The sequence below is a fragment of the Microtus oregoni genome, unplaced genomic scaffold (genome assembly GCF_018167655.1).
Source record: "Microtus oregoni isolate MIOR12 unplaced genomic scaffold, Mior012 000011F_ref0000422, whole genome shotgun sequence".
Classification (NCBI taxonomy): Eukaryota; Metazoa; Chordata; class Mammalia; order Rodentia; family Cricetidae; genus Microtus; species Microtus oregoni.
Genome location: NW_024543070.1, coordinates 43,104,444 through 43,116,703, shown reverse-complemented (window position 1 = coordinate 43,116,703; position 12,260 = coordinate 43,104,444). Strand labels below are relative to the sequence as shown.

General features: G+C 42.0%; 1 protein-coding gene across 1 annotated transcript in view; it reads left to right on the top strand.

The window, feature by feature from the left end:
- The window catches only part of LOC121453373 (collectin-12), a 197,513-nt gene that overhangs the window by 170,234 nt on the left and 15,019 nt on the right, over positions 1-12,260 (top strand). Inside the window, exons 4-5 of the mRNA XM_041660108.1 lie at positions 6,266-6,364; positions 8,197-9,243. Coding sequence (XP_041516042.1) covers positions 6,266-6,364; positions 8,197-9,243 — 1,146 coding nt within the window. The remainder of the gene's footprint in view (positions 1-6,265; positions 6,365-8,196; positions 9,244-12,260) is intronic.

Here is a 12,260-nt window from a genome sequence, read left to right as displayed (position 1 = left end):
CTTGTTTTCTTCTTCTTCTTCTTCTTCTTCTTCTTCTTCTTCTTCTTCTTCTTCTTCTTCTTCTTCTTTCTTCTTTTTCATCTTCTTTGTCTCTAAGAGGCCCGGGAAAGTGCTGCTGACAGAGGAGAATAAGCAGCACACAGGCTATACAGAGATTGACCAACTGATGCACTTTTCTTCTCTAAAGCATGTTTACTTCAGTAAAGAAAACAAAACAATTACCCCATAGAAATTAAACTTATAAGCAACTTAATAAACTGTTAGGCCTACTATGTCTGATTAAGGTAGAGGAGATTTTCCTCCAAATCTTCCAGACCTACTAAACTAGGTCCCAACCACACACCGCTGCTGCCATGATCCTTTCAGAGATCATGGGTAGAAGGAGTCATAACTAAGAAACACAAACTGCATAAACCCTTGTATGGAAGGCAAACATTGAAGCCTGGCCTGTCACAATAACACGAGACAGACATGGTATCTGATTGTAGCACAGAAGCAAGCGAGGGTCACACCTTCCAACCATTGTCTTAACGGTCTCCTCAACTGTTGACAGACCTCAGAACTGACAGATTAACCCAGCAGAATTACTGCACCAACTGTCCTTGTCCTTAACTTGTGGGGCCAGTTTAGGAAAGATAAAGTCAGGGAGCGAGTTCCCTTCCACTGTAAATCCCCAGCACCCTCACTGTGGCTTCTGAGAGGGCCCAGTTGATAAATCCCCAGCACCCTCACTGTGGCTTCTGAGAGGGCCCAGTTGATAAATCCCCCAGCACCCTCACTGTGGCTTCTGAGAGGGCCCGGTTGAATTCAGTGCTTCTGAATTAGAATTGACTTAGGAATCAGTCCAAGTTATCATGATCATACCTATTTTTTAATACAATTATGAATTCCCAGTAAGTGTCTGCCACTAGGTGTTGTGTTAGTCCCATCCCCTTTAGTGCTGTAGCCCAGATGTAAACCATCACTTCTGGAGGTTGATTTTGTAAGGCAGTAACCACCATGCCATTCTTCAGATTAGTTGGGATGAGCAAAGATGTCAGTTTGGACCCAAGCTACAGTGTCTCCCTACTCACTCTTCCTTGATTGCTTACTGTATTTATTCATCTCTATGGAAAATAAAAGTTATCATACAGAGTATATTGATTGATGAGTTGGGGCGATGAGAATTTAGGAATTTGCCTGGTCACTTTATCCATTTATGATGAATTTATTTCATCATGAAGGAACAGAGGCTGCGGTTTAAAAGACTGCTGAATCACGAGGGCTGGACAGAGGAGCAGGGTCAGAACCTAACGGTGTGTTTTATGTCCCAGTCATTCAAACTGCCCCCTTTTTTCCGGGACCATGACCTTTCCTACTGTGCTGAAGATGATCAAAAACAGTCATTCACTAAGGAATGTCAGGGCTCAGTACAGAGTGATAACATGGGAATTAAAATTCACTGCTAGAAGAGAGAGCAGAGGGGGTTCATGGGTACACTTTGTGAATTTTACCTCTGCTGGAAAGGATAAGATTTATGGCTTTGGAATTACACAGAAAGCCAAGAGTCCAGCTATCGTCTCACTCCATCTCCGTACCACATTGGAATAGCTCTAGCATATCCATGCGCTTGATCGCTGATCTGTGGTCCCAGGACTGTGTTGTACCTAAATGACTACTTTGCCGCTTATGTCTCTGATACATGTCTCACCAGAAGCCCCTGAGTGGAGCCTCCCACAGTGTTTGTTCCCACAATTAACTTTCTCCACTTTAGGTTCCATTAAATCATATCATTATGGCTAGTCTGTCTGGCTTATGTGGGTTAACACCAACTACAGGATTCTACTAAAGCTGCCTTTTATTTATGAAATCTCTCACTAGTACCTAAAACTCAGGGCTTCTTTATTAGACACCCAGGAAAGTTAGCTACATGAGTGGGTAGTTGGATGGATGGTCAGATGATGGTTAGGAACTGGCTTCTTTGAAGATAAAGAACAGACTCCAAGGAACCTCTGAGCCAGTGTCTTTGTAGGGGAGTGTTGTTCCTCAGAGCACTACCCAGAAACCTAGCATTCCAGGGTGAAGGGAAAGAGATCTGGGGAGTAAGGTGACATTGCCACTCTTTTCCCTCCTTCAGTGCCTCCATTCCTCCGGCTTCTGCTGACTAAAGGATACAATATATACTTCTGGTCACCAAAGCCAGCCTTAAAGAACTCAAAGTTAACATTTTCCAGATGTACTTTCTCTTCATGTGTCTGACTCCTCTTTCTTGCTGATAAGATTCTGAAGACCCCAATGTTGTAGGAGGCAGAAAGATAAACCCCAGTTCTCTCTTCACAGACCCCTCTTTGATGTCTAGTAAAGCACTTCTCCATTCAATAAAGAAGAAATATGCAGTCAAAGTAGTCCAGGGGTCTTTCCGGACACATGAAAGGAAACGAAACTCTCTTAGCAGGACTGGCAAAGGCTGTGTTTACACTGTTTTCCTCAAAATTGTTCTTCGGTTCTCCTTTTATGTTATTTTCATAGCTACGTGTTAGAATCTTTTGAAGACTCAGCTAGAGAATTTGCTGAGCAAACTGGAGGATGGCTTAGTCACTCAGACGTGGTCTGTATAGTGGCTAGGGCCGTGAAACATGTTGGTTATATTGCGGAAACGTGTTTTTGAACAGTCGCAACTTGGTACATCCTCTACCCTAGACTCTATATCATTAATCATAAGCTTACATGAAAGGCATCCTCCCCAAACCCCTCTCACTTTGGTTTTTCAAGACAGGGTTTCTCTCTGTAACAGCTCTTAAGAACACCCTCTGTAGACCAGACTGACCTCGAACTCACAGAAGTCTGCCTGTCTCTGTCTCCCAAATGCTGGGATTAAATCATCTCTTAAATTCTTCAGTTAGTCATGTTCCTTCCAGAACATTCCCTTCTCATGAAATACTATCCCATTGCTCTGCCCAGCAGGCTCTTAAGATGCTTAGAATGACAAAAGGCACAAATCTGAGTCAGAAAGTCTCCAGTCCCTCAGGGTTCTTGACCTTGGTTTGTCTGATACTTGACTGCTAAAGTTTGCCAGCATTGAGGACAACTGGGGGTGCGGTAATACCTCAAACCACACTGTAGAGCCCCTTAGAACTTGGGGTGCTGCCCTCCTGACTTTGTGTTGCTCAGTCATGAATCCTGAGGTAGTGTTAATGGTAGAAATTTCTTTGATAGGTTCCAAGGCTGTGTAGCTGCTGATCCTAGAATTCCTAGGAACTGTTGATGTTGATTTCTGTTCCTGCATTTTTCAACAACAGGTGGGAGCCCGTCCTCCAGGAGAGGCCATGGCCTGTCTCTTTATCTTTAATATTTATACTATGACAGATGCATAATAAACATCTGTTGATGATAATTAAAAATAGAATGAAGATTGCTTTCCTTTACGGATTTTCCTTAATTAGAGGAAATCAGACTAAAGGAAGAAATATTAAAAAAAAATCTGTGTGGAGTTGAAGAAGACATGGATTTTAGAGTTCCATCTCCTATCCTCTGAAGTTTCATTTCTTCTCTTACAAGCTGCATGATTCTGGGTTATTCTCGAATATCTCTACAACTCAATTTCCTAGTCTGTAAACCAGGAGGGAGAGGAACTGACCGCAGTGACAGTACAGTACACATACACAACCAGGAGTTTCTTACTCATACCATAAAAACTGAGAGGCTGTTGTTACTGTCTTAGGCTCAAGTAAGAGGCAAAGTTTAGTGTGCTGTGGTAGACCTCAGGAAGTGAGTGTTCCTGGGGTGTGAGCACTGGCAGACTGGTGTTATCTGAAAATTAGGATGAGGGGCCCCATGAACGCCCGGAATGTTGATGGCCCTTTTGTGCTGCCTCGTTTTTATTGTACAATGATCTGTATAGACTTGGAATTTCTAGGATGAGACCAGAAGCTCAGCCATTATGCTTCTGGTTGAAAATTTGTGCTATAAATTAGGGGAAACCTGAAGAGATGGTGTGTGCTGGTGCAGTGCTGTCTCTGAATCCCTGTCAGCCTCTAGTTTCTGTGAACACGTGTTGCCAGCCTTGCAGTCTTACAGCTTGCAGCTTTATACCAGGGTGCTATTTTTAGACACACACACACACACACACACACACACACACACACACAGGGCTAGTTCTCGAACACTTGTGGGTAGCACACATTATTTCCTTTCCTTATTGAAAACCAAACTAACAGTTTTTTTCTCCTCCTCCTTCATGAAAATATTATTCCCTTTATCCTAAGTACACTTGAATTATCTGTCCCCAACAGTTCTGTGTTTTTATAAACTAAAATGGAAGGGAAATTCGGGCGGGTGGGAAACGACCGCCTGTCAGCATATTTCAGATTTCTTTGGCTTCCAGGAAGGAGGCAGGGCTTGAGATCCTGTGTGGTTTGAGGACAGAATGAGGCATATGTTTTTATCTGACAGTCAGAACTGAGTCTAAGCTCAGTTTCTACATTTTTTAAAAATTTAGCTTTGATAAAATGTATTTTGTTCTACAAGATTTGGGGGGATTCAGTAGCATGTATGCCTATCACACAATCCCAAACTCAAGATAGAACTGGACCTCTGTGTCCACATAGTAGTTTGTTTTTTGTTTTTGTTTTTTAATTATATGGCTGGATATGTGCACATTTGTGCAGTTCTCTTGGAGACCAGAAGAGGGTGTCAGATCTCCTGGAGCCGAAGTTAGAACAGGCAGTTGTGAGCCACTTAACATGGGTGCTGGGATCTGAATTCTGGTTCTCTGCAGGAGTACTCAGTTGTAAGCACTGAGTCATCTCTCCAGCTCCTGTGTGGCAGTTTTAGAAATAATAATTCAATAAAATGTCATACTGGGGGCTCCCTGGTTAATTGATTTGTATGTTGGCCTCTACAGTCTAGCTCAGCTAGATTTCCTAGACCTTAGCAAATTCTCACTTATTTAAATAAATGGCACAATAACTATTAATTAAGTACTACATGCTAAACTAAGAACTGGATATAGCTGCAGATGATCCTTAACTTACCATAGTTTGTCAACTTTATAATCACGTGAGGTAATACACACTCAATAGAAAAACTGTACTTTGAAATGTGTTTTTTTCCAGACTAGTGATGGGTATTACACTGGATAGTAGCTGAAGCCACAGCTCTGCCACCTGTGAGCATGAGGCTGAATGACTGACACTTTGCATGCTGGGTCACTCAACTAGAATGTTTTGGATATCTTCAACTTACAGTGGGTTTGTCAGACATAATTCTGTCATAATAAAGACCTGTCAAAGATCATAGTAAACAGTGTTAGTGTCCTGAAATAAGGAATGGGCTACTGTCCTAGAGAATTCCACAAGGTGCTGCTCAGCTGAGGTTTCCCAAAGAGCTAGCAAGACTAAGTTTTAAAAAGACACTCAGTTAAAAAACAAAATAAAACAAAGAAGAAAACGGGTGAATATTGTAGATGGAAGAAGAGCTCCAATGTGCCACCACACCCAGCTAAGCCAGTCCTTTGCCAGTGGAGTTCCCACACACAAGGAACATTAGGGAGGCTTAGAAGTCATATAACTTTTTGAATAATTATAGTGCTATATGTCTTCACATGTAGAAAATAACAAATGCATTACAGTAGGGGATTCAGTGTATAACAGAGTACTCCAGCACATAAAAAACTTAGAAATTAGTCCAAACCCTTTCTACAGCTTCAAAAAAAGGTTACAGATATAAGGTCTGTACGCCATAAGTTATATCACTTGGCTTTTTGCTAGCTATTTATCTAAAGAACAGCCTGTCTAAGAGTTTCTATTGCTGTGAAAAAACACCATGACCATGGCAACTCTTATAAGGAAAACATTTCATTGGGGTGGCTTATAGTTTCGGAGGTTCAGTTCATTATTACCATGGATGGACATCGTGGCATGCAAGTAGACATGGTGCTGGACAAGGACCCGAGACTTAATACATCTTGATCCACAGGCAACCAAGAAGTGAACTGAAACACTGGGCATGGCTTAAGCATAGGAGACCTCAAGCCCACCTGCACAGTGACACACTTCTCCAATAAGGCCACACCTACTCCAACAAAGCCACACCTCCTAGTAGTGCCACTTCCCATGAGCTTATGGGGGGCCAATTATATTCACGCTACCACACAGTCTCCTCCATATTTGATCTCAGCTTCTCATTTTAAATCTGCTTTCTTCTGTAATGAAATTAACTCATCTTAGAATTGAAAAACAAGCGCGAGCAGATAAGTCAACTAATCTGTTCTTTTCCCAAATCTTAGTTGTAGAGAAAATGGACAATGTCACAGGTGGCATGGAGACATCTCGCCAGACTTACAATGACAAGCTCACTGCAGTGGAAAGTGACCTGAAAAAATTAGGTAAACTACAGCAAGAGAGAGCCATTGAAAGGAGGGTTCCACTGTATGTCATCTGTATGAGTGATAACAATTTTTCAGAATGGTAATGCATTTAGGGTTTTTATTGCTGCATGCTGTGTCTTTACTTGCCATTTAATTCTAATATTTTCATGAGGGGGGTTGGTTTTGATTTTTCGAGACAGGGTTTCTCTGTAGCTTTGGAGCCTGTCCTGGAGCTAGCTCTTGTAGACCAGGCTGGCCTCAAACTCACAGAGATTTGCCTGCCTCTGCCTTCCGAGTGCTGGGATTAAAGGTGTGTGCCACCACTGCCTGGCTGAATATTTCCATTTTTAAAGGTAAGGACTCCCACCTTGAAAATCTCATGCATCATATAAAATCTACATCCAATCCTGATGGAAAAGAGCCGTTAAGTAGCATCTACCAGAGATTCTCTGGTCAACTGCTCAGAAAATACTAATTTGAATTATTTTAAACTGTATAGGCACATTGTTGGGAATTAATTCTCTGTGTAGATCAGGTAGGCCTCAAACTCATAGATTCTCCTGCCTCTACCTCCAGAATGCTGGGATTAAACTATGCCCACAGACTTAACTTTTTTAAAGCTTTTTATTTATGTGTGCTGGTGTGAAGGTATCAGATCTCCTGGAACTGGAGTTATAGACAGTTGTGAGATACCATGTGGGTGCTGGGGATTGAACCTCTGGATGATCAGCCAGTGCTCTTAACTGCTAAGCCATCTCTCCAGCCTCATAACTTTTAATGTAAAAGATTCTAGCCTTGTTGAAGGGAGCTGCGGGCTACATTCCTGACACCCAGCTCCCAGCCACCTGGCTAGCTTATGTCCTGAAATAATTACACAGAAACTGTATTCTTTTATACACTGCTTGGCCCATTAGTTCTAGCCTCTTAATTGCTAATTCTTACATCTTGCCTAACCCATATTTAGTAATCTGTGTAGCACCAGTCTTACCGGGAAAGATTCAGCATGTCTGACCTGGCGGCTTGCTTCATCGCGTCTGCCCTGGAAAGGAGAGGCATGGCATCTGCCTCACTTCCTCCCAGCATTCTGTTCTGTTTATTCCACCCACCTATGTTCTAACCTATCAGGCCAAGCAGTTTCTTTATTAATTAACCAATGAAATCAACTCAAAACATAAGACTCCCACATCATAGCCTGTTTGGTCTCTTGATGTTTATTTTCACTTATTAAAAAAATGAATTTTGGTTTAAATGGTGTTTAAGATTCTATGAATATGATTCTGCTTTTGAAAATTTTCAGTAATTTCTAGCATCCAAGTTATTAAATACCCACTGAGTATAAAGAATTTTGGTAAATCTGGAAGATTGTTTTCTTATAAGTACACCCTGCCTGCTATCCTAGAATCTGGTAAATCGCCCTCTGTCTTTGAAAAAAGTGTCCACCCAAGTTTGTAAGTCCTATGCTGAACCCCTTTGCTGATTCTAAAGCCCCATTTTAAATAGATTCTCAGTAATATTCAGCCTAACCTGCATGTACCACAGATTTTACATCTAAAAGACAGTACTACCATTTAAGTATATGGGATCTTATTAAAAGATTATTTTTATTTTTGTTTGTTTGGTGGGAGGCATATATATGTCACAGCATGCATGTAGTCGTCAGAGAACCGATGACTTATGGGCATCTTCTCTCTTCCTCCACTATGTAGGCTCAGGGAACTAATTCAGGTTGTCAGATCTGTCAGTAAATGCCTTTATCCATTGAGCCATATCTTTGGCTGATATCTGGGTCTCTGGCCTCACCTAAACATCTCTCTACCACCAGTCTAAGTAACAAACATCTCTTATTCCAGGGGACCAAACTGGGAAGAAAGCTATAAGCACCAACTCAGAACTTTCTACCTTCAGATCAGATATTCTGGATCTGCGTCAACAGCTTCAGGAGATCACAGAAAAAACAAGCAAGAACAAAGATACACTGGAGAAGTTACAGGCAAGTGGTGATTCATTGGAGGACAGGCAGAGTCAACTGAAAGAAACTCTGCAGAATAATTCTTTCCTCATCACCACTGTCAACAAAACCCTCCAGGCATATAATGGCTATGTCACAAATCTGCAACAAGATACCAGTGTGCTCCAGGGCAATCTGCAGAACCAAATGTATTCTCAGAGCATGGTTATCATGAACCTCAACAACCTGAACCTGACCCAAGTACAGCAGAGGAACCTTATCACTAATCTGCAGCGCTCTGTGGACGACACAAGCCAAGCCATCCAGCGAATTAAGAATGACTTCCAAAGTTTGCAGCAAGTTTTCCTTCAAGCCAAGAAGGACACAGATTGGCTAAAGGAGAAAGTGCAGAGCATGCAGACATTGGCTGCCAACAACTCTGTTCTAGCCAAAGCCAACAATGACACCCTGGAGGAGATGAATAGCCAGCTCAGCTCATTCACAAGTCAGATGGACAACATCACCACTATCTCACAGACCAATGAACAGAACCTGAAAGACCTTCAGGACTTACACAAGGATGCAGAGAACAGGACAACCATCAAGTTCAGCCAACTAGAGGAACGCTTTCAGGTCTTTGAGACAGATATTGTGAATATCATTAGCAATATTAGCTACACAGCCCATCACCTGCGGACGCTGACCAGCAACCTGAATGAAGTCAGGACCACTTGCACAGATACCTTAACTAAACACACTGATGACCTGACCTCCTTGAATAACACACTGGTCAATATCCGTTTAGATTCTGTTTCTCTCAGGACACAGCAAGACATGATGAGGTCAAGGTTAGACACTGAAGTGGCCAACTTATCAGTGATTATGGAAGAGATGAAGCTGGTTGACTCAAAGCATGGTCAGCTCATCAAAAATTTTACAATTCTACAAGGTAAGTGTAAATTTGGGTTTGTGTCAGTTATCTATTGCTGCAAAACAAATTATTCTAAAACTTGACAATTTAAAACAAATATATAATATGTAACAGGTTTTATGGATTGGGAATTCAGAAGCAGCTTCGTAGATTGGTGCTGACTGGTCCTTTTATTTGTGTGTGTGTGTGTGTGTGTGTGTGTGTGTGTGTGTGTTTGCACTTAAGGTGTTAGCTGAGGCGACAGTCATTTGAAGGCTTGGTAGGTGTGGGACATCTACTTCTAACATGTCGTACATGGTCCTCAGCAGGAAACTCAGTTCATCACCAAGTGAATTTTCTTAGTGTTGTCACAATAGGGAAGCTGCCTTTCTCTGAAGTGGTCCAGTGAAGAGAGGAAAATGAAAACCACTTTGTAACTTCACCTCAGAAGCCATACACTCTTAGCAGTAGTGCCTGCAATCCCAACACTAAAGAGGCAAAGACAGGAGGAACAGGAGTGAAGGTCTGCATTCTTGTCCACATTAAGAGGGTGAAACTAGCCTGTGTTACACAACACCTCCTTTTGCCATGTTCCATTCTTGATGTGTAAGTCAGCAGAAGGAGGAGAGCTAAGCTCCATATCTGGAAGGGTGGTGTATATATGTGTGATTAAGTAGTTTATTGTACTAAAGATTTTGGATTTTCTCAACATCTGAGCTATTTCAGTGCCTTGTATATTTTGAGCTCCTGTGAAAACAAGATTAATTCATCCAGGTCTTCAGGCTACAACTAAGGTATTCCTATTTATACATTTCACCAGTAGAAGGGTAGAAAGATTATGGTTATGCCCAAATCCATGAAGTCCCCCAAAAACTAACTAGGAGACCCAGTCCCATATATAAAAGCAAAGAGTCTTTGTTTTATGTAAGTTTGTAAACTCGATCTCTCCACATGTCCAATGTATTGGAATAAACGAAGAGCCCAGAGCTCAGTTAGAACTGGGTTTTTATAGTAGTAAAGGTAGGGGTGAGGGGTTTCTGAGGTCCAGGACCCCTGATTGGCTGGCATTTGTCTAAGGGTGTCCTGGTGAGTGTGTGCTGGCAGGTAATCCTATCTACAGTGGTTGGAACTTGGAACGTTATGCATTTCCTTTGGATGGTCTGTTCTTGGGTGGTGCTCAGGTAATGATCCTTCCTGCTTCAGGGTAAACTACTGAGACTCAGGCCTCTATTAAACTTATCGATGGCCGAGTTCTACTCTAGCAGGTGATAATGGTTAGAAGTAAAGAACTTCCTTTGGGTGGTCTGTTTCTATTTAGCTTATCATGGCTGGTTCCTACAATTGTCACAGTAACTGTGAGTTCACAGAAAATGGAAAAGGTGTCACTACCATAGAAAATGAACTTTACTGTCATCCGGGCATCCATGCTGTAGAAGCAATGACTTGGATCCAGGCTGATTTCCAACAATAACTGCCATCATAGGTTTAATGCAAAAAAGTACTACTGGATGCTGTGCTCAGTTATCTAAGGCTTACAAAGAAGGCCAGATACTGGATGCTGTGCTCAGTTATCTAAGGCTTACAAAGAAGGCCAGATACTGGATGCTGTGCTCAATTATCTAAGGCACACAAAGAAGACCAGGTAGATGCTTCCCCTTTGGTAACTTAACCTCAAGAGAATTTTAAAGCCTCCAAAGATGGGTGACAAGTAATCATATTCTTGACTTTTAGAATGGGTATAAAAGGTAGACTTAACACACTATATTTAGTTGGGTCTACTTTTAAGCCTGAGAAAAGTTTAAGAAGGGAATAGAGGAAGATAATTTGTGAGCTTTCAGGAAAGTCGCTATCACAATGAGTCCACTAAAAAAGAGACAGGTGGCCTAATCTTATTTCCTTACACTGACAGATTAGTTAAACTTGTAGAATGGAAACAACATGTCCAGATTTTACCAAGGCATTGGGCATTGACACTGTTAAGAAAAATGTAGAAAAACAGGTGGATTGTAGCACATTTGGGTGGATACATTGATAGTAGTCGTTTTCTGGTTAGATACCTGAGTAAGGTAAAGCCAAACACACAGAACATCTCCCAGTTTCTGTTCGCCAGAGTCTTGGTGCAATGCAGTGGCCATCTTTTGGGGCCTTCCCATGCTGCCAGCTCCCTAAGGACTTGTGACTTCATCAGAAACTGTTTTGGGAAGATGTAGATTTCCATGTCACCTCAGGCTCTTGGCACTATTTGTTGTCTTGAACATAAGGGTTGTCATCTGAGGAATACCCTCAGCTCCTGGAAGGTGACATGTTCTTGGCCAGGCAGCCATGTCATAATAGCTCAGTTTCTGCAAAGTCAGCAAGAAGCCTGTCTCTGTCTAGTCTACCAAGATGGAGCCTTTAATGTCATGACCTATTAAGGAAGTGACTTTCTGTCACCTTTGCCATGTATTATTGGTTTGAAGCAAGTCCCATAAGTCATACTAAAGAGAAAGTGACACCTAGGGCATGTGTCTTAGGATTTCCGTTGCTATAAAGAGACACCATGACTACAACAACTCTTATAAGGAAAAACATTTAATTGAGGTGGCAGCTTAGAGTTCAGAGGTCCAGTCTATTATCCTGGTAGGCGCATGGTGGCATGCAGACAGATATGGTGGTGGAGAAGTAGCTGAGAGTTTAACATATTGCAGGCAACAGGAAGTGATCTCAGTATTACACTGAGCGAAGCTTAAGCATATATGAGACCTCAAAACCTTCCTCCACAGTGACGCCCTTCCCTCAGAAGGCCACACCTCCAAATAGTGCCTCTCCCCATGAACTTATGGGGCCAATTGCATTCAAACTACCACAGTATCCATCACTGGTGGTCACCTTAAGGAGCATCTGCCACATTTGTTGAATGATTAACTATAAAAAGCACCTGTTTGTGACAGGTGAGAGAGGGCAGGACCCTTTTCAACAATTCTGTTAGTAACACAAAACTTCCACAGTAAGTAAAGATGATAGAACCACCCAGAACCTGACTGAGCCTGGGAACAGCACCATGTCGGCACCAATGG